General features: G+C 37.2%; 1 protein-coding gene across 10 annotated transcripts in view; it reads right to left on the minus strand.

Moving 5' to 3' along the window:
* The window catches only part of INPP4B (inositol polyphosphate-4-phosphatase type II B), a 271,956-nt gene that overhangs the window by 26,063 nt on the left and 218,308 nt on the right, over nucleotides 1–27,585 (minus strand). For all 10 annotated transcript variants that reach the window (XM_048941067.1, XM_048941064.1, XM_048941065.1 and 7 more), the window contains 7 exons: nucleotides 24,942–25,114; nucleotides 23,835–23,958; nucleotides 22,552–22,669; nucleotides 17,814–17,954; nucleotides 14,657–14,754; nucleotides 9,732–9,844; nucleotides 5,014–5,168 (listed from right to left, as the gene is read on the minus strand). In XM_048941067.1, the coding sequence (XP_048797024.1) occupies nucleotides 5,014–5,168; nucleotides 9,732–9,844; nucleotides 14,657–14,754; nucleotides 17,814–17,954; nucleotides 22,552–22,669; nucleotides 23,835–23,958; nucleotides 24,942–25,114 (922 nt within the window). The remainder of the gene's footprint in view (nucleotides 1–5,013; nucleotides 5,169–9,731; nucleotides 9,845–14,656; nucleotides 14,755–17,813; nucleotides 17,955–22,551; nucleotides 22,670–23,834; nucleotides 23,959–24,941; nucleotides 25,115–27,585) is intronic.

Raw genomic sequence — 27,585 nt, forward strand, 5'->3', positions numbered from 1 at the left:
TTCTCGCTCCATTATATTTTCTTTCCTGTTACATGCAACGCACACTGTTGGCTATTAAAAACAAATAGCAATTTGGTTTTAGAAAAGAACATTGATAGTTGACCGTAGGCAGATTGGACTGAGCTGTTAATTAATACATTTCAATACATTAGATAGTGTAAACCTTTCCATTTGTAGTTTGTACCTCATAATAAACAAGTTATAATGCTTAGGAACCGCAGATCTGTGAGAAAACCTTTCAAAGAGAGCTTGGCTTAGAACAAAAAATTTGTTTACAAAACTTAAGACTCTCAGAGAAGAACAATAAAGAAGGATGGGGAATATCTGATACGTATTGAAAGAATAAGTTAGAGAACACATGCTTTCTTCTTCTGTGTTCCATCTACTGCTACAAACTCACAGGGATAAAGTGAAGGCCAGGAAACAACAGAAAAGGCAAGAAATATCTGCATATGGATGCCTGCCTCTCACTCTGACACTCTGCTCCTGATTCCTAGGCTGTAGGAATCACAACACTGTACGGTTTGGCATTGGCCTTTCCATTGGAGAGGTCCTTCAGATTGAACTTCCACCTAAATCATCTTTGGGTGATTAAAGAGCTACAACTACAGTATTAAAACCATCCCTTCTCAACTTACACATCTCTAAGACGATCTTTAAAAAAAGATGCCTTCAATCATCTGTTTGAGAAGAAGCAATTTGCTACACAGGCCAACACAAGTCCATCCCTTGTTGCCCAGACCATTCATTTTTTCACCTGCATTTGAGTCAGATTTTTTGATAGGCCATTTATCTAAAATCATCTGAAATATCCTTGACTGGTGTTTCAGATAAAAACCACGTCTTACATTGAGAGAAACTTAGTATTCAGTGTCTGGAGTATCTGACAGGTATTGTGCTTTACTAAGAAGCTCAGAATCTTCTGATTTTTGAACGTGTTTCCAATAAAGCCTCAAAATGATGACAAGACTGAAAACCTGGCAATTTCACTGTGCACAGTGGATTTGTCAATTCATTTGCTTATTTTTGAGGCTTCATTGGAAACACATTCAAAAACCAGAAGATTCTGAGGTTATGTACTACCCAAGGATTTGAAAAGAGGCTCTGTCACTGAAACATTAAAATTTAATAGGTTCAGAAAAGAAAACTGAAAGAGTTTTACAAAACTGCTTTTATAGAGTGCTGCCCACCAGCGTTCAACTTTCTTTAAGCAGTGTCCAGCTTCGAGGAATAGAAGCACACAGGTAAATCAATTTTGCCTCTTTGCCCTGTCTTGGAATACAGTTGATGGTGAATGATAAGGCACATCCATGCACTGGCAAACACAGAAGTATGGAAACAATACTGACAGCAAAAAATTGTTATTTTAAAGTAGCAGTAATATTGGAAAATTATTTCAATATTATGAGAATTATACAAGCACTTGATAAAGATTGACTGCATTGATTCTCCTCACTCTGTACTACAAATGTCAATAAGATCAATGCAATTCACAAAAATCTACCAAATAAACCAGAGGATGCAGAAATATTTAAGGAATAGTCACTCTTGCTTTTACAGACACAGTAACTGCAGCATCGTAATGGCTAGAACTGCAACCAGAAGGCAAAGCTACACTCTAAATATTGATAGAGCTTCAATGCCTAGCATGACTTCAGATTTTTCATAAGCTGAAGGGACAACTAACGGAAGGATTTTTGCACAGCTTTAAACTTCGTACTGTTATCGGTGTAAAGATACTAAATATGCTAATGAATTAATTTGCTACAGAATAGATTAATAGCTACTGGCTCTGTTTTTCAAAAAAGCATCACACAATGTACACAAAGAACAACATCTGAAATTGCTTCTGATTTACTCAAGATTTGAAGGCATGCAGGTACACTACCAAAGCCAAAAGACACCAGCACGAGTCCAGCATCACACAGCTTCCCCTGATGGCATGAGTAAACAAGGCCCATGCTTGCCTTTTTACAATAGCTACCAAAGCTGCAACAGCAATGGCAGGAAAAAGAAAAGCTTTACAGATACACAGAGAACCTTTCTGATGTTTTCTAGCTCAAACTCATGGCTGCTTTTGAATCTCCATCTGCTTTTACAACACTCTTTGTTTCACAATACTCTATCTCCCATTGTCAATCCTTGAAAGAAGCCTTTCAAAGATCAATCCAGCCTGTTAGAATTCTGGATGCTAAAACTGAATTTTTCTTGTCTTCTTGTTCTTTTGAAAGGCTTAAAAGTGATTTGCAGCAATCAAGCATCAAGGAGTTTGTTTGACAAGGTTTAACACAGTTATCTAGAGGCGATTCACTGGGGAAAATTGCATAAATTATAAATTAAAAGGTGACCAGAGCATTTTCCCTCTCTTCTGAAAAAAAAAAAATGCATTCTTCTAGATGTGAAAATCAATCTAAAAGTTCCTAAAAAGTAGTCAATAAAAGGCCTAAAAACGTGCAATTTTAACTAACACTCTGTAAAAGTAATCATAAGAAAGGATGAAAAGGCAAGCATTACAACAAGTGACAAACAATCTGTTGACCTTATTCACACAAACCCCAGAAATACAGCTGTGAAAGTTTCCTCAAATAAAATTCTGGAGACTTAGCTGAAATGCCATTATAGATCTTTGTGTGGAAATTACATCTTTTTCTCCCTCCCTTTTGCCTTGCTGTTCTTTCCTTCCCAGTTTGCTCTCACAAATTGCGTTTCCCTGCAATTCGCCTTTGTTCAACTCCCTTCAGCCAGAGAGCACAGCCACAGGGACCTTGCTGACTCTCTGGCCAGTGCAGAGGGAGAAATTGAAAAAAAAGACAGTGCAGCTTCTGGAGCTGCGCCACCAGCTCCTTTGGCAACAGAGGGTCAGCGGTAAAGCAGGAGGAGCCCTGCTGAAGGTATAACAACTTACTGCATTCCTTACATATTCGTCAAAAAAGAAAACAAAATCAAGGGTTGTGTGCATAGTGCAACGCAGATACAAACCAGCAGAAACAACAGATTACTTGTGTTCCTGATGGTATAGGCTAAATGTATATGCTACTGCCGCTACTTTGAAGGGCCTTGCTTCAAATCCCAGACAATCCTAGCACCCAAGTCAATGTTACTGCCTTTGAATAAAAGCAACAAAAGGCAACTACTTCATTTCAAGGGTGTTTGAAATTCATTTGCCAGATATTATCAGGAAAAAGCTTTTATCTACTTAAAACTACAGGAAAAACAAAATTCACGTTTATGATGTTGCTTCAGCCTCAAATATCCATCAGCTCATTTACTTGATAAGTTTACTGCAGACTTCCTGGCTTCTCACCATTCTTTTGTGATGCTAATTTACTGTTACCAGCCAGCATAACTAATGTGTTGATCATCTCAGTTTTCAAATCAGTTATGTAATACAGAAGCATGTAAAGTCCCTTGCATTTCAGTCTGCAAAATCCTTCTACACTTCACTTCTACATTAACAAATTGGTTTGTCAAATGTCTGTCTTTTTTTCTCCCTTTTTTTAATTTTATTTTTAATTTTTTTTTTAAATCAGATCTATATCTGCGAAGTTTTTCCAGTCTATCTTCCAGTGGTGGTCTACATAATATTTTATGGTCTACATAATAATTTCATGTAACTAATTTGCTTGTATCTGACAATGTACTCAAACATTCTATCATACGTATCGGAGACATTTTAAAAAAACATATTTGAAATGCCAACACAAATGGAACTTAACACAGAAAACTCAAATTTTTCATTCATGATAAAACATGCAGTTATGAAAGGCTGCACACAGGAGTCATTCACTCACTGAAGTACTGCAGAGACTAAGGGACATATGCAAGCTAATGATACATACAAAATGATACCTCAGTTAAATACATCACACTGCACTAGCAACTTGCAAACCAACTATACTTTTACGCCTTTTCAGCACTCTGCTCAATTACTTGATATAAAATTATGTTTTTTTTTTCCTTTAGAAAATTTACCTTTGCTAAAAAACAAATGACCTTGCCTGTGTAACCTACAGATTAACCTCAACTTTAAACTCCTAATCTGAAAATTAAATACTGAAGTCAGGAATGTTCAATTACAGTCATAAACACAATTGTTACTTAGACACAAAATCCAACACGCAGTCACATTGTGTGTTTCACAGAAGTGCAAGAGAAAATTCAATTACTTCTTTGCAGGCTGACCAGAATATTTACTATTAGTCTTGTAGGGATGTTTGTTGGATAGGACTTGAGTAAACTCTTACAGAATATACAGTGCAACACTCATTAATGCCAGTAATGAAACAGTTTCTTTAGAGAAGATAGCACATGGATTCAATCTATGAGCAAAACTTGCTTGCTTGGTGGTTTTCTTTTTTTTTTTTTTTTCAGTTACAAGATTCAGATGAACAAAAATCTTTACATCTTTTGATTACTCATTCCTCACCACATCAGTATTAATTACATCTCTGCAATTTAGAATGAAACAAACATGGAGTTTTTGTTTGCTTTCCACAACAAAGATTTTGATCAGATGTTATTGGCAACCACCATCAATCAAAAACTGCATTTTCTTTTATTTTTAATAACATGACATAATAAGAATTGCCATCTCTAACAAAAGCTTAGTTTTCCCAGTTTTCCTAAATTTTATACATATGTTTTAGTGAGCATATAAACATTTCAGAAATATTCTAAAAACAAAAAATAACTCTTTTTTTGTATACAGTCATAGAACACAGTTAAAATTTTAAGCTTCACGAAAGCCTAAGGCTTTGTTAAAATGATGGCTCTTTTCCCTGGTCAAATTCTTCAGTCAGTGGAGTGGCACTCTGCAGAGTTTCTCATATAAATCTCAGAAACTGTTCATTAGTGCAAAAATACAGTCCTTGCATGCAGAAGTGAATCATAGCTGGCACAGTGCTAAATCAGGAGTGGGGCCTATCATGCATTTGCAACTGGCTTTGGCCAATTTTGCAGTTCCTGGTTCAGCTCAGCTCAAAAAGCAGGGGATATGCAATAATCTTCACATACCTTCTCATACAATCCAGTGCTCGAATAAAGAAGTCTTTGTGAAGCTGATGCTCATCCCTCAAGATGGAGCACTGCTCCAACGTCACTGACATGGATGTCCGGTCTTTGGCACTTTTGCAACAGGTGAAGCGGACTCCATTCAGCTTACGGCAAATCTGAAACACAGGCAGATGTCAGAGGGCTGCTGTTTTCACACTTCATTCTCTGCACGTTAGCAGACCTGGAAAATCCCACACCTTACTATCACATTCAAACAACAGTTTCTCAGGAAGAAAACTGCTATTAAAAGATAGTGGCTCAAACCTCTGTCATACGGCTGCTGACAAGCATGCTCATGAACACATGAGCCAAGTACCACAAATTGTCTACTTTTATTTCAGTAGAAGGTCTTGCCTTCTGTTTTACCATCAAAAATCAACCATCACTCAGTATGTTTACACACGGACTGATGAGGAACAGGCATTGTACAAAGCAGGGAGACGTGCAATGCCCAAGCGGTGCAGCTACGATACAAAACAGTTCACACAAAGGATGGCCCCATTCTCTATTATAAGAGGATCAAGTCTCAGTTCTGCCCCCACATCCAGCCCTAGTGAAGCAGGAAACCAATGAGTCTATTACTCTTAGACCCCAGCATATTAAACAAGTTAGTAAAATCTACACCTGTTACAGGTTAGCAAACCATTGCATGCAAATTCCTGAACTTGAAATAAAAAATGACTGCTTCAATATAGGCTATAAAATAAAAGTTGCTTCATTTAATCTCTCTTTTTCTGAGACAATCACCTTATTCAATTAAAGCTTAATTGCCTGAACACCCAAAGAATTTCAGAAGGAAAAAAAAAAGCAAAGAAAAACTTGGGCAAGCTATTCTTAACTCAGACTCATGAACACAGGACTAATTTCTCATGAGGGTGTCAGTTCACTCACATCTGTGTTTGTACAGAATTTAAATACAGTCCTTATTTTCAACAGCTAAACATTTCAACGTATGACCCAGAACAATGAAAGCTAAATGCAAACAAATGCCATGGATGCTTACTTTCACCCAGCATTTTGACACTTCTAAGGGATAAGGGAATCATGATCATTCCTTGACTTAAGAATCAATCTGCCATTGTATCAGCTTCTTAAGAAAAGCTTTTGGCTCAAGCAAGTGTTTACTAGAAGAAAAATTTGAAGAGGATTGATGTGCCCCAAGGATGGGTCTATTTTTCCTGATTTCACTTGTCCTAAGAAAGGTTAACACCCTATCTACCAAATTTCTGTCCCAGGACAGTCATAGCAAAACAATGTAAAATAATTATATTAGGAGAATAAGGCAAGGCTATAAATCATTTAGGCCCAAGCCCAATCAACTTTTCAGCTTGGCTACAGAGTGTTTACTTGGCATCAGGACGAAACTGGATCTTCAGCTCCAAAACTTCTGAATCTTCATAACCTCACTTCAGTAAAGCACATTTTATTCACAGTAATGGCATTCCCAGAAATTCTATTGAAAACAATGACCCAGACAATGCTTACGTGGTCTTCAAGGTCTCTGTACCATTATGGCGAAGAAGTCGAGCCCAGGGAATTAACTGAGCCCAACTTTGAACCCTAAGAAGTACACGTTAGTAAAGCAGAATCTATGAGTGTTTCTTCCCTTCTACACATCCAAATTTTAGAACTTACATCTATTAGCTATGTGGGAAGTGGCATGGGGATTTAAATTATGTATTAAAAGACAATTATTATTTTGAGAAAGTATCAAGTAGGGTTGATAACGCTGTGAAGAAGATAACTGCTTAACTGAGAAGATTAATTCTCTTTATACTTCCCTCTTTTGAAGTTCATGAGTCATCGTGACTATTTGAAGCGAATGAGTCATAAGCAAAAAGCAGGTAATTACTCTGGATGGGCGATGACCTCCAGAGCAGAGAGGGGACTAAGTCCCAAATCTGAGCTGACAGCATTTGACTGAAGTGCTGGCAACAGAGTCAGTTTTGAACTGAGAAGTGTTTCAGTGAAAACAAGCAAATGGGTAACCACAAATGGGAGGGTTTATTTTGCCTATAAATTCTGTAGAAATGGCTCAATCATGTTAAAGTGGTTTAAATGGAAATCAATCCATTACATTCTGTAATAAAAAAAAAATCCTTAGCTTATGATCTAAGAGAAATCTAGGTTAACCTGATAGGCTGGCAAAACTAAATCCTCAGAAATAACTCAGTTCACTAAGCAGGAACAGCAAAAGAAAATAATTAAAATGGGCAAACAGTGATCAGATGGCCAAGAGATCTAGCGAGGTATGAAACCTGATCTATGGTAACATCATAATATCTGAATCAACAACAGCTTACAGTACGTGTCCAGCTTGACTTTTATCCTCACTTTTGCTCAATTGATTCCCAAAATATATTGGAGACATAGGACAGGTATATTTCTTCTAAATGACCTCTAAGCAGCGTTCCAAAGAAACTTCAATTTAAATGATTAGGACTGTGCTTAATTTTTAAGAGGATGCAAACCAATGAAAAAGCACATAGAACAGTGGGGATTAAAAAGAGGAAAAATCGATATTCTGATTATTTCCTCCTGAAATAAAACAGAAGATTAAGGGTCCAACTTAGGAAGTAAAAACACACCACATTTAAACCTCTTCTGCTACGTTTTTTTAGAGTAAGAAATATTTGTGATATCAGTTCCTAGATTTTATTTTTTTTTAAGCAGATGTGTTCTCACAAGACTACTCGCAGGTGCAGTTACGGATACGCGTATCCACGTAGAATCTCATTCATCTACTGTTGTAACAGTCATGTCCTTACAGCTGAGAATCTGTTCTTCCACCATACTGTGATACAGTACAGCAGTGCGTATAGAAGTGGGTCCAGAAACACCCATTTCAGAAGCTTACAGTAAAGTAGCTTGAGAAAAATATAATGTTCTGAAGGAAAAAAAAAAAATTGAAACTTTTAAATGTCCTAATAAGTTCTTTTTGCCCACGACATAATTTTCAAGAAATCCTGCATAGATAGTAGAAGACAACTTTCTGTATCCAAAGATTAAGTAAATTCTATCATTCTCTTTGTAGCTGACTTCACATTATTCTGTACAGATTAATCTTCTCTTTGCAAAGCAACGTTTCATAGTAATTGCAGAAAAGATAGTGGGGAAAAAAAAAAGCTTACATTTTTACTTACAAAAGATTCATACTTCAATACTATGTGATAATACTTATTATCCAAAATGAAAATTTTATTAGCAATATAAAAAAATAACACTGGTATTATTAACAAAAACATAATATTCTTGGGGCTCCTTGTGTTAATGAGAAGTCGTGCAAAATTTTATTAATATTTTATATCAAGCATTTATCTACCTTAAAGGGCATATGCAATTTGAAAGCTCCCCAAAACACAAGGTCTTACTTTTCACTTTTAATAGATAGCAAAGGCTCAAGACTCTGCCAGCAAGGGCACATTTCTGCATTTAAGGCAATTATCTAATTGATTTTCACGCTTTCCTTAAGTCTGAGCTTTTTATAAACACTTATCTGCTTGAGTTTGTTTTTAACCTGCATGTGCAAAACGTACGTTGGAGAAGAGAAAGTTGAGACGGAATTTCTGAACTGTATAAATATCTTAAGTGTGGGGGTCAAGAGAATGGGGCCAGGCTCTTCTTGCTCATGCCCAGCAACAGGATGAGGCACCAACTGGAAAGCAAAAACCTCCCTCGACTTGCTGACCACACTTCTTTTGATGCAGCCCAGGATAGGTTTGGCTTTCTGGCCTGATGGTATGTTGCTGGCTCACGTCCAGCCCGCCATCCACCAGTACCTTCAGGTCTTTATCAGCAGGGCTGCTCTCAACCCTTTCATCCCCCTGCTTATATTAGTAATGGGGTTTGCCTAGACCCACATGCAAGACCTTGCATTTGGATTTGCTGAACCTCATGAGGTTCACCTGGGCTTCCTGATTAGCCTATCTGGATGGCATCCAGTCTCTCCTGTATGTTGGCTTCACCCCTCAGCTTGGTGTCATCAGCAAACTCACTGAGGGTGCACTCAATCCCACTGTCAATGTGACTGATCAAGACAGTAAGGAGAACCCAGTCCCAGCCCTGACTCTTCGGGGACACCATTCACCACTGCTCTCCATCTAGACATGGAGCCACTGACCACCACTCAATCCCACAACCAGTTCTACGTTCACTGAACAGTCCACCCACCAAATCCATAACTTCCCAGTGTGGAGAGAAGGTTCTGTTGTGCAGTACCACGTTAAAGGCTGGCAATGCTTCTCACTGAGAAAAATACAAATTCCTCAACTGGAGCAAAACAGCCCCATGCAGCTGCACAGGCGAGGGACTGCCTGACTAGGAGAAGCTGTGCAGGAAAGAACCTGGGAGATGCCAGCAACGTGACCAAGATCACTTTTGTCTTTGAACTCAGGCTAATTCTTTCAGTTAAAAGACAGAAAGAATCTGTCTGTAATGTAAATGCAGGAAGAAGAGAGATAATTATAAATGGGATGCGAGATCAACAGAACAGAACAGTTAGAGAACCATTATAGCTACCTAGTTTAACTGAGTTTTCCATCCAGGCTCTTGAAATCCATTTCACTTACCAAAAAGCATGTGAAAATTAATACATCATGGGAATATATTTGAAAAATAAAAATATCTGAACAAATATATTCAATGTATTTGTAAAAAAAAAAAAAAAAAAAAAATCTCACCGTCGCAGCCAGCCACATGATTTCTACATTCTTCCTCTTTTTGGCCTGGATATTTTGATGAAGATTTTCTAGTAATCCTTTTAAATCATTTTGCTCTTGAAAATGTGGTAGACCTGAAAAAAATTAACAACAAAAAAAGCAGCATAGGTTTGATCATCATGGCAAAATGGCAAGGTTGATGGCAGTGTTGTGCTAACTAAATGAAATTATTTTTGAAGAGGTCTATCATTTACAGCCTTTTTTTGAGAAAGTAGGATGGAAGAAACTGGCTAAATCCTTAGAGAATTAAAAAAAAAATCTTTTCCTGTGTATTAGGTTGTCCTACGTAAGGGCTTCACATTGGAAAATCAAAATATCTCCAACTTCCATCTTATAAATAGCAGGATTCAAATATTTGTTGTAGTTCGGTTCATCAGCCACTACAAACGTTCATGGGAACTGAGCAGAGAAATAAAGGGAGTGGTATTTAGAGCTGCTTTGATGTGATGATAATTTTGGGGTCATAATATTTACTGTTGTTTTCAAAAGGATGAATTTCATTTTGGTTTTTTAAATGATGCTTTACTTTCTAAAATAACAAATGTACAGGAGGGTTAACCAACATTAAACATCCCCCAAAATGTTACTGAGGATATTCAACAGCCTATAGGGAAATGAACTTTGATTTTCAAGTACAAAACAATTTCAGGCTTACTTTATATCTGAAGTCTTACCTACTTGCCCTGGCTGTGATAGAAAGACTGAAGTTTTATTAACTGCACACACCCAGAGGGAATTCAGAAGTGGACAATTCAATTTCCTCTTCAGTTTTGTGAACACAAAAGGATTTTTCATCTTACCATTATCTTAATTAGTTTTGAAAACAACCAAAACCTGTTTTTCTAAATGATTTTTTCTTCTGATAGGGAAGCAGAAAAAAACATCTCCAAAGTCATAAAAACAGCTGAAATAAGATTTAAACTAAATCTATTAAAACAGCAGTTTTTCGGCAAATAGATACACTGATTTTTCTTTTTTTTTTCTCCATCATGAAAAAAAAAAAAGATGATCCATCCAAGAGGAAAAAGCAAAACAAAATAAAACACCTACACTTCCTATTCAATTTCAGAGTAAAAATGATGTCACTGCAATAACGTAGGTCAAAATCCATTCTCCTAAGCTGTTCACAGCTGGAAGGATACCTCTTATCATCTGGCTTTTACTTTTTATCTCTAATAAATTCCAGACCTCTTTACCTGTGATTCAGTCAGAAATAATTTAAATAAACACAAACATGTTCTAGAACATCTACATTTTCTTATTCATATTGCCTAACATCCCACCTCCCTACCGCACTCCCACTCCACCCCCCCCCCCCAAAATATTAAAAAACAATAACAACAACAACAAACCACCACACAGGAAAAATACATTAAAATCTGCTTTGTGAGGATCTTACTGAGGATTGTGTGACCTGAGCATTAGAATTCCTGACCATACAATTAGATAACGCAGAGCATATAAACATACATCACAACCTGCTCGACTATTATACTTATCCTGCATCTGTTCCCTTGAAAATAGATAGCATACAGACAGTGCTCTAGAAAGATGCTTCCAAATTACAGGAATATATCACTAGGTAAACATTTTATTGTATCAAAATACTTTTCCTTTGGCTCACAGCAGAAAATCCATCATTTCAGACAGGTGACTTCACAATAGGTAAACCAATATTATCCTAATTTATAATATTGCCAAGCAACTTGTATCTTGACTGGATGTGACTGATAGCTTAAACTCCTTGTATCGCAAAGCAGTATTAAACTGTCAAATCATTCTCATAGATCTTAAGGGGGAGAAGCCTGGAAGTGCAGAACAGACTCTTAGACAGCGCTGTTGACATACGCAGTAGTACTACATACATTATGAGGCTATGGAAGAAAATCTTTACTGGCTTGCGTGATTTCAAAGCCTTGCTGCATCCCTTTTCACACAAGGGATGCATCTCGCAACAGTGATGTTGCTGTGGGTGCTAGATAGTGATAAATCAGTGATAGCAAATATCACTTGTGAGACAGCTTAACGCTCTTAGCTGCTTAATTGAGTTCTAAGGCACTCTTTGCAATAACATACGTCCTACTAAACAGCAATCATATTTCTGTACTCTATCATTAACTTTTTACAGCTATTTTGGTGTCTAAAATAATTTAATTGGTCGGCATTTCTGGTAAGGATCTTTCTTGAGGCACATTGTAACTTATTGGGTTTGCAATATCCTGTTGGGAGAGGAATCAAGTGACAGGGGAATGGAAGACTAACAGAGTGCGTACTCATCTGAAGTTAGGAAGGAAGTCAACGTTTGGTATATGCAGGCATGAACAATTAACATTCTTTTTTGAAATGAGGAACAGAGAGAAGGCTTGAAAATACAATGAAAAGCTCTGCAGTGAGAGAAAAACTAATAGCAAAGACGGCAATACCTTTGTGGGAGTGCAAAGCTTTCTTCTTTGACGCAAAATATGCCAAGTGAGGATGTCTAAGGATGGTGGATGCAACTGCCTGCTAGCAGAACTGAGAGTCCTCAAATTGGTCTCGTTTTATGGGTTTTATGAGCACAATCTGTAACTAACAGCTTTGTGAAATGGGTCACACGTTTATTTTGTAGCACAGGTCTGGCACTACAGGAAACAATTTGGAAAGGTGTGACAAAGCCATCAATGCCAAATGGCTCTCACTTGACTCCACAGCCAGAGCTGCTGCCAGCTTGTGTGGAAGTGTATCTCCCTAAGAGCTGCAGCAAAGAGGTGGAGGAAAGGGGAAAGAAATGAAGTACTCCTCTGGGTGAACACCTCGGAGGGCTTCAAGTTGCCCTTTTCCCTCTCCCCTAACAAAAAAGCAAAATAAAAATTAACTAATGGAGATATAGGGATAATGAAGGAAGGGGCTGGTTTGAAAGGCACCTTCCTCCAAGCTGAGTTACATTGTTAAGCTTGATAGTGTATGTTGATCGATACCTCTCACTTGCAGTTTGCTTAGATAACAGGAAGAGCTGTACAGTATCAATACCATGTAATTGTACAGAGCAACCAGGAAGTGCAGTGGAACCAGAAGGTACTTCGTGTTATGTAAAAACTGGGACAACAGCCAGACTTAGCTCTCTGAGGCAGAGAAAATGCAGGAAGGCAATAAAAACCAGAAAAGACAGGATGAGCTAGACAAGCATAGTTCTTACAAGTCTGCACAGTCTGAAAGAAGTCCAGGAAGATGGCACAGCACGCTAATAACCATTCTGGAGGAAGGCAGTACAAGATTAGTTCTTGTCAATGAAAAGGAGCAAATACTACCTGCATGTAAATTTCTGCTTCTGCGTAATCAGATTCATTTAGAAAGCAGCAGATATACTTTCGACCTAATTCCCAATGAGGTTAGTTTTTCGGAATTTTTATTGGGAAGATTCCCCCAAATAAACCTCTAACTTACTACTTAAGACTTCTGGTATAAGAGAGAAATATCAGAGATGTGAGTGGATCAATGGTCATACTGCATACGCCTAAGAAACACAGCTTGTTAAAATTACTAACAAATAGAATCTACTGAGATGAAATATAGGCACATATACATACATATGCAGCACCACATTTGGTAAAACTACGAGCATATACACAAAATGGAAATCAGCATACATAACCAATACCTGTAAGAGAGCACAAGCTTTGCTTGGTATTCCCCAGAAGGAATTACAAATGCCCCCTAGCACAACAGCAGTTTAGATTCAGAGATAGTTACCAAAGAATAAGGGGCAGAGACCTAAATACAAGCTGTTTAAAAAGAGGCTATACAATTTGCAACTTAGGGAAATACAATTTAGTCATTAAGACTGCTTTAAGAGGATTATAAGGATGCAAAAGGTCCTTGTGCTTGCTTTCAGGAAAGTAAGAGAACAGTATGCCTACAGTACCTATTCTAATAGAATCACACTATTAACATAAATGACACTGTAAAGTTATTCATTGCTTATATCTATACATTTCTCAGTATCGTTTGCCATACCTTAATATGAGGGCTGCTCCAGAAGTAATGCCTCCTATTTTATTTTGTTGGCCCACAACATCAGAGGCAGATGGTGGAGGTATGGTAGTAGAGGCTGAACCTTCCCACCAATATTCTGTTCCATGTTGCTGCTGTGCTGAGGGGCAATCTGACAAAATGGCATCTGACATAAAAGCGAGCATGAAGCAAACGAGTGTCACTGAATTCCTCCATGTGGAAGAAATGGCACCCACTGACATTCATCAACACATCAGCATTTATGAAGACCTAACAGGAGATATGAGCACAGAGAAGCAGTGGGTGGTGCATTTAAGCAGTGGCCACAGTATCAGTGGCTGGCGCAGGTTTTTAGAGCGCAGCATGCAGGCTCTTGTTCACAGCCAGTAAAAATTCATAGCTAATGGTGGCAACTATATTGAAAAATAGCATTTTGTAGCTTAGAATTTGCTCTATCAAACAGTGCTATTGTACTCTTTGTATCTGTTGTCATTTCCATAGAAATAGGAGGCATTACTTTCGGAGCAACCTATGCACATACTCAGAAAGAAAAGTGGAGGAAATAAGTAAAACTGATGAAAATTCCCAAGGAGTACATCTGTACAAATATAGTAAGTACGGCCTGTCCTCTATTTAAATTATTAAAGAGCATATCATATTAATAATTTAAAGGAGCTGTCTGGTTCACCACTACTGTATTTCACTCTCCCTGCCATTTCTGCTATGGCCTTGAGCTCAAACAGGCTCCAACTGCTTAATCTTATGGAATAAACTATAGGACTTAAGCCTAAACCTAAAATCTGCATATTAATACTGCGTTCAAATTACTTCCTTACAAGTTTTCATCTATAAAGCCTTTTAAAAGCTATTTGGATATTGTATTATGTTGTACTCACAATCAGGAGGCATTTTTTCCGTAAACAAGTTGTAATATTCTTTTAGAAGTTCTAAGTTTTCTTGGTTAATGTTTTCTTGCAAAGTGGTATCTCCAAACCTATAAAATCATAGTAAATGATGAGAAATGTGAAACACATAGCCATTAACCCATCAGAACATTTAAACTGTATGAAGAACTTGAATTTCCTTTTCCAGTGTTGAATGTATTAAATTTGGTCAAACATAATTATTCATCTTCCAAGTGATTTAGAAGTAATATTCAGGAATGAGGTAACCATCCACAGAAACTTTTTCCAAACCATATGGACAGAATAATTGATTTACTGACAACGATTCAATAAAGCACAAGTTCCCACTTCCTTCACAAATCCTGAATAAACGCAAGGGCTCTCTGTGGGAATTTCAAATGGCACTTGGGCAGAGTACAACTACTAGATCTCTTACTGCTGCAACTGCTGCTTAGCTGCTTGATATTTGTCATGGTTGACACTGAAGCCACACACAATGAAGTGAGGCAAGTGTCAGGAAAAATATTATAGAATGGCTTTACTTGGAAGGGACCTCAAGGATCACAACGTTCCAACCCTCCCTGCCATAGGCAGGGTGCCAGCTGCTACATCAAGTACCAGATTGTCCAGGGCCCCATACAATCCGGCCATAAACATCTTCAGGAACAAGGCATCCATAACCTTTCTGGGCAAACTGTTCCAGTACCTCACCGCTTTCCAAGTGAAAAACTTCCCCCTGACACCAAATCTAAATCTTCCCTCCTTTAGTTTAAAACCTTAAAACTATTCCCCCTTGACTCCCTCTAAATACAGGAGTGCCATAACCAGGTCTCTCCCCACACCCTTCTCCAGCCTGAACAAGTCCAGTTCCTTTAGCCTACCTTCAAAGGAGAGGTGCTCCCTCCCCGATCATCTTTGTGGCCCTCCTCTGGCTACTCTTCAAAAGCTCTGTATCTTTCCTGTTTTGGGGGCCCCAGACTTGCACACAGTACTCCAGATGGGGCCTCATGGGGGCAGAGTAGAGAGAGACAAACACACCTCCCTCTCCCTGCTGGCCACCCCCTCTCCTGATGGAGCCTAGGATACCACTGGCTTTTCCAGGCTGTAAGAACACATTGCTGGCTCACGTTAAACCTTTCATCAACCAAGACAAGTCTTTCTCAGCAGGGCTACTCTCAAGGAGTACTTCTTCAACTTTGTATATATATCTGGGATTACCTTGACCCAAGTGCAAAACCTTCCACTTGGCTTTGTTGAACCTTGTAAGGCTCATAAGGGCCCACCTTCCGAGTTTATGAAACATTTCTTCCAAAACAGATGCATCTTCTATTGTGCTTTATACAAAGTAAACATGTTTACATTTAATCAATACTGCACTGCAAACAATTTATCACAAGAAGTTATTCCTGTTCTCCTAAGGTGTTCCACTAAGAGTATCTTCTAACAAAAAGCATGTCCAGTGTTCCCAATTGCGAAGATGAATGTGCAGCTTCAGGAGTTGAGCAGTTATTTTGCTGATTTCTATTTCTGTCTAATTTCTGCATCTGTAACTGCATGCAGAAAACATGTTTCTGCATGGAATAATCCAACTGACAGACACAATACATTTTTCATTTATGGCATCTTTTCCCAGAGTAAAATATAAAATCACCACTGAGAATAATGTTACCACACTTCCTGTTACTTCACATTCAAGCCAGTTGACATCTTTTTTTGACTTATTCCTTGACAACTCTGCAGATTCAGGCTATTTCTACATCTTGTCAATTTTTTCTTCAGGACATTTGTAACGAAGTCCCTTCCCTGCCTGTCCCACCCTCATGAACTCTCACAGACTTGTTTCTTGGTTACCTCATACTCCTTTTCTCTCTTTTGGAGAAATGTGAAGAATCCACTCACAATTACTAACAAATTGATTTTGCTTTTTGTATGTCATCACTCTAGCTATCTTACTTAACCCATAAAATAGCTTTCCTACTAAAAGCTACTTTCATTTTCAAAGGTGTTTCAACTTCTCTAATGAACTTTACATCATTTTCTCTAGTAAAACATTAGCTTGTACCCCCATTTTCTGATTCAGCCTTCATCTCCCATTCAAATTTTATACCTGACTTTCCAGCATATCACAATTCAGTGAAGTCCTCTATAAATATCCACAATGCTATCTGACTGCATTCTTTAGAAGACTTCCATAATCCCCTTTTACTCTGCTGTATACAAAGAGTATGATGTCAAACTCCTGTAGTGCTGTTTCTTGCCTACTGTCCAAGCTAACACTTTTTCACTATGCCCGTGTATTTGCTCACCTACACTTAGATAGCTTTTGATTTGAGTTTATATTGAACACTGCCTGAAGGAACATATTTCATCCCTTACGTGCTCTGTAAATAAATTGAGTAAAGGAAAAAAGTAGTCATCTTCTTGTAGATGTTCATCTTGCAATTTTAGCATTGTACCACTTAGTAATTTAACATGACCAATAGGTAACTGTCTCTTGAGAGAGAAATACATAAGATGGGAACACTTTGACCAAGATTGTACTGAAAAATTGCTTTCTAGCAATCCCTTCAGAGGACTAATATTAACACATTATAATTTTACCGTCAGCCTTCATGTTTCTATGAACATATCATTAGCATACTCTACATTAGTAATTAAAACTTAATTCTGTTAAAAATGATCAAACCCAATAAGTTCAGAAAAATGTTCTCTTCACGGTTTATGATTTTTTTTTTTAGTACCTTCAACTCCATCTCTAAGATACTAAGAACTCGAAATTTTTGAACTTCAGTTGACTTAAGTGCCAAAGCACTATACACAAACTTCGACATGTATAATCCAGAAATACACTTCATACCTACATCCAAGGAAAATCCAGTGCTGGCTGCGTGAAGCAAAGGCACAATGAAGTCCTGTATATGGCCTTTCATACTATTTTGCTGTGTTTTTTTTTGGTTGTTTTTTTTTTTTTTTTTCCTCCCCACGGCTTGTACTTATTTCCTTTAATACTTTTTAAAATACATACAAAGTCAAGCTGAGGTGGTCCAAGGGCAAATAACAAAAAGTGATTTCTCTGTAATCCTGTGAGAGATATCTCACAGAGAATACTCTGAAAATAAGACAAATACTTTGGCAAGCATCTTCTTACCTTTCTGCAAGTGTTTGCTGCTCATTGATTCCAACATTGAAGAGCACTGGATACATGCGAAGTAGCTTTCCTTCTTTTATCTCTTGTGGTAGCAACTCAAACATCTTTGCCGGAAGCTGGACCTCTATGACATAATGCTCACTAGGAAAAATAAAAGGAACAATGAGAATAGGAATATTGCTTAGTTGGCTTGAAATTATAATTTTCCTAAGTCACAGTGAACTTTTAAGCATGCAGACCAGTTCCATCTTTTCCTCATAACTGTGTTTAAACACCAAACATTGAAGATCAGCTTGCTTGTTCTAGGAGTACTACAAGCTTATTTGGAAATAGGTAAGTATATACAGTTACATGCACTTAACATGACTTCTTCACTGAAGTGAAAAAAGGATTAGAAGTGAGATTGGCAGAAGAGTCTTCTACTACCAAAATAGCAGTGAGAACACCCCAACTTTTAAAAAAAATCTTCTGAATTATAAAAAACAACTTCCTTCTGGAAGCCAGAACTTGAGATTCCTCCTGCTCACTCATAATGGCCTCGATACAGAAAAAAACCTTCATAAAATCCCAACGCAAAATTCCTATTTTCTTCAGTCTGGATTTTCACCCTGAGGTTAGAAAGCATAATGAACAACACATGGACTCTGTTCAGATAATAATTGAAGATTGATTTCTGAAACATGAATGCTATTTTAGGAGAAGGATGTAATACAACATTTTTGGTTTTACACTGTGTTTGGTTGGACTTTATAAAAAAATGTTACTTTGATTGCCAGTTCAGTTTCTTACATCCTTCACTATGAAACCCTCAAGCTCAATTTCACCTGTTTTTGAGGACTGATGCCTGATTTAACACGACAAACAATAATATGAGTTAACTTGTTTCTTAATAGCTTTCTTACTCTAATTAGAGCAATCAGATTAGTAAAAAAGAATACATTAGAAGCAGATCCATTTGTCTTCAGGACTTGGCAGTTTTAATCGTTCAGAGAGGGCCAAATGATACCAAAGAGCTTTCCTACAGAGCTCACTTCAGTATGGCATCAAGAAATATAACAACAGCAGTGAAGGAGTATCTATAACCTACCTGAAGAAGGTAGGATTCTCACATGATGCATGCAAACTTAAGATGGATTTTGGGATGGATTTTGTTCTGTTCTTGTGACTTGATTTAGTGTTTTTGTTTGTTTGTTTGTTTTTTTCCCTCTAAATAACACTGTTTGCTTCTACTAAAATAATTTATCTTGAAGTCTCCCAATCAATCAATCACATATTTGCTGAAAAAGTCAAATAGAAATTTGAGTTCCCAAATGTAGAAGTTGGAGGGAAAAGGGGAAGGCAGAAAACTTTACAGAAAATTGACAAGCTAGATAAACAAGTGTCACAATCTCAGAGCATGTGCCCTGACCACACATCTGAGAACATCATAAACCATGTTCAAAACAGACTTACGATTAAAACATAATTTCATGTGGCAAGAGCAACAGCACATGCTTTGATACGGTCTAGATTTACAGCACAGTCTTTGAGCAAAAGAGAGATACTCCACATTAAGGACATTGGTAGTAGCCATAAATGGAGGATATGTGACTCAGAGGTTTTCTGTTTTAAGTAATTCATCCATATGAAAAGTTAGCAAGGATGACAGTAAGGGACGTTGAACTTAGTACAACGGCATTCATCCTCCGCCTGCAAACTACCATTCCTAGCCGCTGTGAAGTTACTAGAACCTCCCTTCTGTGATGCAGTGCTTTCAGGAGGTTGAAAAAAAAATGTTCGCTTAGTTTAATTTCAAGAATGTATGTTACTGAACCAAAAACATCTTAAAACCACTGTTTGATGTGCATTTCACATCATCAAAATCACTATAGATCTTTCAGTGTATGAAATAACATTCCTCAATGTTGACCTTTAGGCATGATAAATTAACACTGGTATCATTTAAGAGCCTCTTCTTACCTTAAATTAAATAAATAAATTACACATCTGTTCAAATCTTAGAGATGATCCCTGGTAAAATTGTAAGATCTTTAACCACTTTCATAATTAGAACAATCCTCTTTCCATCACTTAAGAAAAAGGCTATTCAACTATGAGAATAACTCCAGAAACGGCTCTGAAGTCATGTAGAAAGAAGAAATAAAACCGAACTACTGACAACTGGAGAACTTGACATTCAACTTACCAAAATTTTACAAGTTCTATGATTTTACTTTTGTAAGAAGGAGTCTAAAGCAACATATTCTAGTGTTACTTAGTTTCTTTATGACTAACTTCACTGCAAATGTACTAAGCAGTTTTGACATGTAGTGGCCCTACTACCCATCTTGTTTTCCAATACAAAGGTGAGAAACCAAAAAACAAAACAAAAAAAAATAAGAATGGTTTTTTAACACTTAATTATCTCTCAGGCAGAAAGACAAACAAAAAAAGCAATAGAAAAATCCTGCATGTTCACAAGTGTAAACAGTACATTATCATTTATTTGTCAACTAATTCTAGAAATTTAGGTATTCTGTATTTTCTTCACTTAAACATAACTTCTTAAGAGCACCCCCTCTATTTGCCTTGTTCTCTTACATTTGTTATTATGGCAAAGGATAGATATATACTTTCAGTCTCGATAAAATGCTTCCCACAATTAACCCCATGCACTTGAGGGCCACGGACTGGAGTTATTTGCAGTCAGCTGCAAAAGCACACACAGCTCATTGCCATAAACACAGCACAAGTCATTTACATGCACCCTTGCTTTGCAACAGAAAAAAAAAACACGTAAACAGCCTCTGTATCTCAGCAGGGAGATGCTTTAACCAGCCAAGTGACAACTGTTTAGATCACTTCAATGTAGCTGCAATGTGCCAGCCTGCTCATGTGCTTCGCTGAAAGCACTTCTATCAAGCCCTGCAATGCCTCAAAGTTCAGGCACACAATCATATATGTGCTAACAAAGTGTTTTATGGAAGTACTAACTAGTTTTGTCCATAAAAAAGCATGCAAGCACCTGAACTTTATTCCACCAGGATGGCTGCAGTCAGCCACCCATGCTAGTGGGTGAACACTACTCAATGCCATGCTGTTTGGATTGCTGTGATTTTTATACATAGCATCTCAGTCTTCAACAGTTTCCCTCTAAAATCAAATATAAGTGAACACTCTGATTCTGCAAATTAAGAACCAGTAGCTTTGTGTTCTGCCTTGCATTTCTACAGTTGATACGGTGTGCAGTATTAACTGTAGAAATGCAAAATGTTGCCTTATTTTATTAAGCTACACCATATAAAAAATCATCTCCAGAAACAACCACCAAAGCAAACTAAAAACTGTTGATTCTCTAATCATTCACTAGCACATACTCAGTTTTTCCAGTCTTCTCTTTTTACGACCAGCTTCCAAATGCTGTTTGATAGGAGCTGTCTCATTACAGCTCTAAGAGAAACAGGGCTCCATACAAGCCTTAGATGGCTTTCTTTTTTTGTCTGATATCAATTCCACTGAGTTAACTCTTGCCAGTAAGTACAGTAGAACCACCACACACAGTAACTCTTCTATAAGAATGAGTACTTTATCAACCCAAAATGCTTCAGGGGCAGCTTCAGGCTTGAGTCTAGCATAACCAGGAACTCCTTGTATGACAGTTCAGCGTACTGCAGCAAAGGCAGCAAGCTAATAAATGTAGCAGCTAGGTTTTTGAAGAAGTTTGACTTGTGTGATTTACAGAGGATGAATTTCTTCTGCCTATCTGTACATCATAATTATTCTCAATTAGTCCCGATGTGTTGCCTATCATACTCTGGCCTTCCTATTATTTAGCCTGATCCCTTCTGGATAGGCCCATAGGATGAGAATTAATCATCTAGAATAATTAAGTAAAACAGTTGTGAGAGCCTCCTTCAGAAGAAACATTGTTTCTACAAGTTGCTGCTTTGAGCTGAATTCAATTTACTGTCGGCTTAAGAATAACATTAATATTAAGGAAGTGATTTCTGCAAAAGAGAACATTTGGAACTTCAGCCCAGAATAATACCGAAGAGTAAAATCCCATTCCTCAAGCATAACCACCTTTTTAACCCTTTTCAAGCCAAGATCAATCAAATATTTCAGTTTATGTACCAATATTCGACACTGCTTATGTGAGATGCATGATGTGCAATGCATTAATGGCCTCCAACAAGGACTCCCGATGCTGCATGTGTTCTGAATAATCTTCAGCAAATACGATAGGCTTCGTTCTTCAAAACTGCCCATTTGCGCGCTAGTCTTTGGCATCTGAGTTTTTCAATTTTCATCTTAAGACAACCAAGGTCTACCTCTTTGAAATGTAATTTCATTTGTCATGTAACTAAAAAATTCAAGTTATGGCCACCTCCAAATAAGGTATATTTAGTTAGAGACCACTTCTGTCAATATTGACCTTGTCATTATTTTTTTTTTTTTAGTGCCTGGATATGAAAAAATACAACACAAATTTTACACACGATTCAGACACTGTCACAATTAACTTGTATTAATATTTGGAACTTATAGGTCCTCATCAAGAAAGCAACACAGAACCCATATTACTGATAGCTTTAAGAATGCCTCATATTACCTCATTACATCTCATTTGCCTCATGAAAAATAAATTTCTTGCACTTTCCATATAAAAGAACTCAGCAACAAACAAATCATTGTGTGTCTTTTCAAGAGCTACCATTTAGAACTACCTGCTGTGTGCTGCAGAAAAAACAAATCTTACCGCCTTCCAGTTATAATAGGCAAAAAGTCTTCTGATTTGGCTTCAATGACTTTAAACATTACTTTCTGCAAATCTGAAATTCCCACAGCCATGTCTTCGAGCATCCCTGCTTCTTCACCTATATGGAAAGATCACAGAAGTTATTTAACAGAGAAGACAGATCAGTCACCGAATAGGTTACAGTAAGGCAGTGCAGGGATTATACTTCCCAGTCAGTGCATCTAAAAGTCACAGCCCCAAATCCACATTCAAGTAACCTACATAAAAGCAGGCTGATTTTAAGAACTGCTGACAATTCCCTGTGGCCTAGATGATAACAACGAGTATTAAGCACCTCTGAAAATCAACCTGTTCTATATGTGCATGGAATAACTTCAGAAAAGCCTTCTTTTGACTGTTCTAAAAGTGTTTTTAAAGACTGTCCTGCTGATGGAGGACAAAGGTTTTAAGAATAACAGTGAATATTGTGTAAATGGAGTCTGATAGCAGTCTCCAAGTGTGGAGATGCAATTGCTTATGCAGCAAAGACCTGCACAAATGCTAAATCCTTCTACTTAATCAAAAATCTCTATTTTGGGGAAGTATTCCAATACATCTGGTTCAAACCATTTTGAAATGAGCTGCAATTTCTCTCTCCAAATATCTTTTAAATATATATATATAAATATATAAATAAATATATATCTTTTAAATAATATATATTAATTATATAAATATATTAAATATATATATTTAATATAATATATATATATATATAATAAATATATTATAAACATATATCCAAATATCTTTTAAATATATATAACTTAAAACAATTTAGGCATTAAACAATTTTCAAGGTATCTTCACATCGCCAATAATGACACAGGGCACAGAACAGTCAGTAACTACTTACATATTCTGTTTGGGTTAGCTTCATAAACCTATTTTGGGTCAGGTCAAATGCCTCTGCAAACAGTATCTATCAAAATCAAGAGATCCCTTAGCTGTACTGATGAAGCTAACCTCCTGTATTTAAGGCACTGCAGTTCAGCACTCTGCATCAGCTACTACTCCCTGAGAGAGTGAAAATAAATTAAGTAATTTATGATATATTACATTGACAACAATGTATCAATGGCTTCAATTGTGCCATGATATAGAAGCCTATGTTCTCCTCAAGGTAATATTTCTTGATTAAATAAACCAAATTTCTGGAAAAAGAACCAAGATTAAAATCAGAAACTCCTGGGTAAACATCTGGTCTGCATGCATAAGGAATTCTGTCCAAGAACTCTACTTACTATATGTGCTTAGGAGTCCTTCATATTGCACAAGTAATCCAACAGTATGAAGCTGTTGTAAAAATCCTTGATCATGTAAACCTGTGTGCAGCTTGATTATAAACCCACAGACTAATCCAGCAAGCTATGAAGACAATAAGAAATGTGAAATCACATCAGTAATATTTAGATACTTCAGAAAATAACTTAGGTATTTCTACTTAGCGACTACATACATTACTTCATATTAGTTTATCGGTGAGCCACTTTGTGGTATAAAAACAAGTAAAATATTCTCTTACTTAATATTGGAAAAACTTCTTTTTTTTTGGAGTTTATATTATTTATTCTGGCATAAATGAGAACAGAACCTTCCATAACAGAATATAAACACATAGGGATGTGAATTAGAATAGATTTTGATGCAGGTTGGCACCTAATGCAAACATCTCCTTGCTCATCACACCCTATCTCCTTAACTGTGTTAGGAAAAACACACAGTATCTTGAAGGAGAAATTAGACAACTCATTTAGAGGCAAGCTATCTGGACGGCACCATCTACAGGAGAGGATTGAAAGAACTTCACCTATTTACCATGAGAAGACTAGTCTGAGGAGAGACATGCTGACAGTCTTCAGACACACGAAATACTGATTCAAACTGAAAACAAATGATCTACAATTCATTTCCAAGGTGACCAGGGAAAAATTTCTGGCTGCTGCTCGAACAGCAGCAAGGAACATTCAGGCTAGACTTGAGATCCTTGCAGGTAAGGATACTGGCATACGTAATCTGGGAAGACTGTGTCAATAGCTTTATAGATCTTTCTTTGTGCAAAGGTGATAGATTATGCAAGATATTTCAGTTTATAGCAGACCGATTTCTGTGACTCAGTGATTCAGTTAGTATGGATTTCCATTTACTATTGTTTTTTCTAACACATTATAAAATATTTACGTGGATGTAATGGAAAAATACATGAAAAAGTTGTGTTTAACTTGGAGGAAAAAAAAAAAAAATCAACAAACCAACACATATGCAGGCATAGTATGTTCAATTACAGCAACACTAACAACATCAAAAATAGTCACCACAGTGGAGGATAAGTGACGTATAAGACAACCTACTGCTTGACTAAAGACAATGTCTCTCCTTAGGGTCAGCATCAAACATTGTGGCAAACCACAGGCAAGCTCCTGGAGCAGAACAAACGCCATGGACTGCTTTGCCCTAGTGACCACCTCTCCCATGCAATCCTTCAGCGTAATCACCAGGGGATAAAGCTGCTCATACCAGTCACCTAGAACAAGACAGATCATTAGTTCCAAAACAGGCAAGTAGTAGAAAAAAAGTTTGTTTTCAGATTGGAGAGTGAGCTGCAATAGAACGTTTTAGACTTCTGGTAACACTACAGCTCTATTCTAACCATTGCGGGTCTGCAAAAACAAGAGAAACGACTCTAGCTTACCACTGAGATGAGGGATATTTTTTCTAACAAACTGAATTTCTCTGAAAAGCCTGCACTGAAGTGTTGCACACAGAGCATTTTGGGGTAAGAGTGAAAACTCATTTAGTGTGACATGAATATGATGGAGAATCTCATCTTCTATCTAGCACTGACAACTCAGATCTAAGTAAATGAAATGCAGTCAAAAAAGAAAACAAAAAAAAACAACAAAACAAACTCAGAAAGAGCACATATTGAAGAAAGAATGGGTGCTGGAAGGCAAAACAGAAGAACAAATAGTTACCTGGGAAGGATATTACCTATTTAATGTATAGGCTGGAAAGATAGTAACCTTCAAGTCACATTCATTTTTCTTTTTAGTTTCTGTCTGTATTCCCTTTAAATAGAGATATTGAACTCATTATTTTTTTTAGCCACTCTGAACAGAGAGATTTCAAACAACTCTATAAAATGTTTTGCTCAGTTAAAATGAACGTTAGGAATATCAGGAAAAAATAGGCCGTTGAAACATATGAAAAAAATGGGACTTCTGAACATATTAGAAATGATAGAAAGTGATAATGAGGAATGGAGGAAAAATAGAATAGCTTACTCAAAGTTGCCCAATTACTTAAGCTACTCCTGCGTTTGTCAAGATTTAATAAAAGCAGACCTGCACTGTACTTCCCTACGGTTTTGTTCACCCCTCTACAATGAGCAAATAATAAAGAAAAAAAATGGTCTCTTTCAGAATGTGCCTCTCTTGCTTTCATTGTTGTAGTTTCAAAAGAAAAAAACCTATGCTTGAGAAAAATCCATATAAAAACAGGGACTGTAACTGACCTAATTCTGTTCATCACTAAGTCATTTAACCTGTAGTGTAATTAAGAATCAATGATAATCAAAATTTGTTCTATTTCAACTGTAATTACGTATAAGATAACTGCATATTTTTTCTGGTAACGGAATCTGAATTGAGTCAGCAAGAGCCTCATTAGCGCTAAGTTCTTTAAACACCACCACATAGCTGCCTGCTGCAAAGTTAATTTGGCCATGCTGTAGAAAAACACAGAAATGGATAAAACTGTAGCCAAGACAACAGAGAGAACTTTGAAAGCTAGGAGGAGCCACAAAAAATGAAGCCGCAGGAAGGAACGAAGAGGAATTTAGAAAGAGTGGCCAGAGAAAGTAACTTGGATTGCTTTGAGAACAGTGCCTATGTGATGAGACAAACTGTGTTTTAAGAGGCATACATATCTCAGTGGAAGAAATAAAGACTGAAGAGCTGTTCCCTGGAAAAGAGAAGTTATCAAGTTATAGCCATCATGAACCACACAGAACATAAGCATCTCCAGTTCCATCCTGCAGCAAGGAGCTGATTTTATACAAAAATATTGGTAACAACACATGCCAGCATCTGGTTTACGCATTTTCAAAACTATGAGAGCTTGCAGAGGAGAGCTACCAAGATTTAAGGTTTAATCTTCATAAACCTATAAAAAAGATGAAGCAGTAATTTGATTTCTGTACTTTATGAAGAAAAAATGAAGAGTACTAAAGGGGATCTGTATTCTAGGGAATAAAAGCAAAAGAATCAAAGGCTGGAGGCTGCTGTGAGACATACTCAAATTTATAAATACAGCAGAAAACTTCAAGTCAGGCTAGGTCGATCAGACCACCTAAATTATTCTTTCTAGTCTTAAATTAGACTGATTTATTAAATTAATCTATAAATAAATGCCATGAAAAGCAGAACGAGACTAAAACACAACGTGCACTAAATCAGTGTGCAGGGCATGAGTGCAGATAAAAATAGAATTTCTAGTCTGCTTCTCACTTCAGCAAATAACTTGATGAAATCTCTGGGTATTCCCATTTTTCTTACAAAGAGCAGCACAACCTAAGCTGTAAAAGCATGACCACTTAAGCATAGAAAAGCAGACCTGAAGGTAGAGCCAATCTGCCCCAAAGCAGAGTTGCACAGACAAATCCATGTACACTGACACCAGGGCAAGAAAGAACAAGATGAATTTGCAGACCTAGATGAATTTTACGTGCACACTTCTGCAACTTAGTTTATGGGGAAAGGACTAAGGAGATTCACCAACTCTCCTTCACAGAAGAGCGGGTCACACACCAACCATAGAAGTCGAGTAACATGTACATCTTATTCCACCAAGTTGCCCCTTAATCTGACACTCCACGCAGTGCATTTCTGCTTCTTCAGGAACATAACTTTGTACTTGTCCTCAGTGAACTGCATTCTAGTATTTCAGCGCTCCATTTCGTCAACATCCATTCTAGTCCTACTCCCATGGTGCTTA

The sequence above is a fragment of the Lagopus muta genome, chromosome 4, assembly GCF_023343835.1.
Source record: "Lagopus muta isolate bLagMut1 chromosome 4, bLagMut1 primary, whole genome shotgun sequence".
Lineage (NCBI taxonomy): Eukaryota > Metazoa > Chordata > Aves > Galliformes > Phasianidae > Lagopus > Lagopus muta.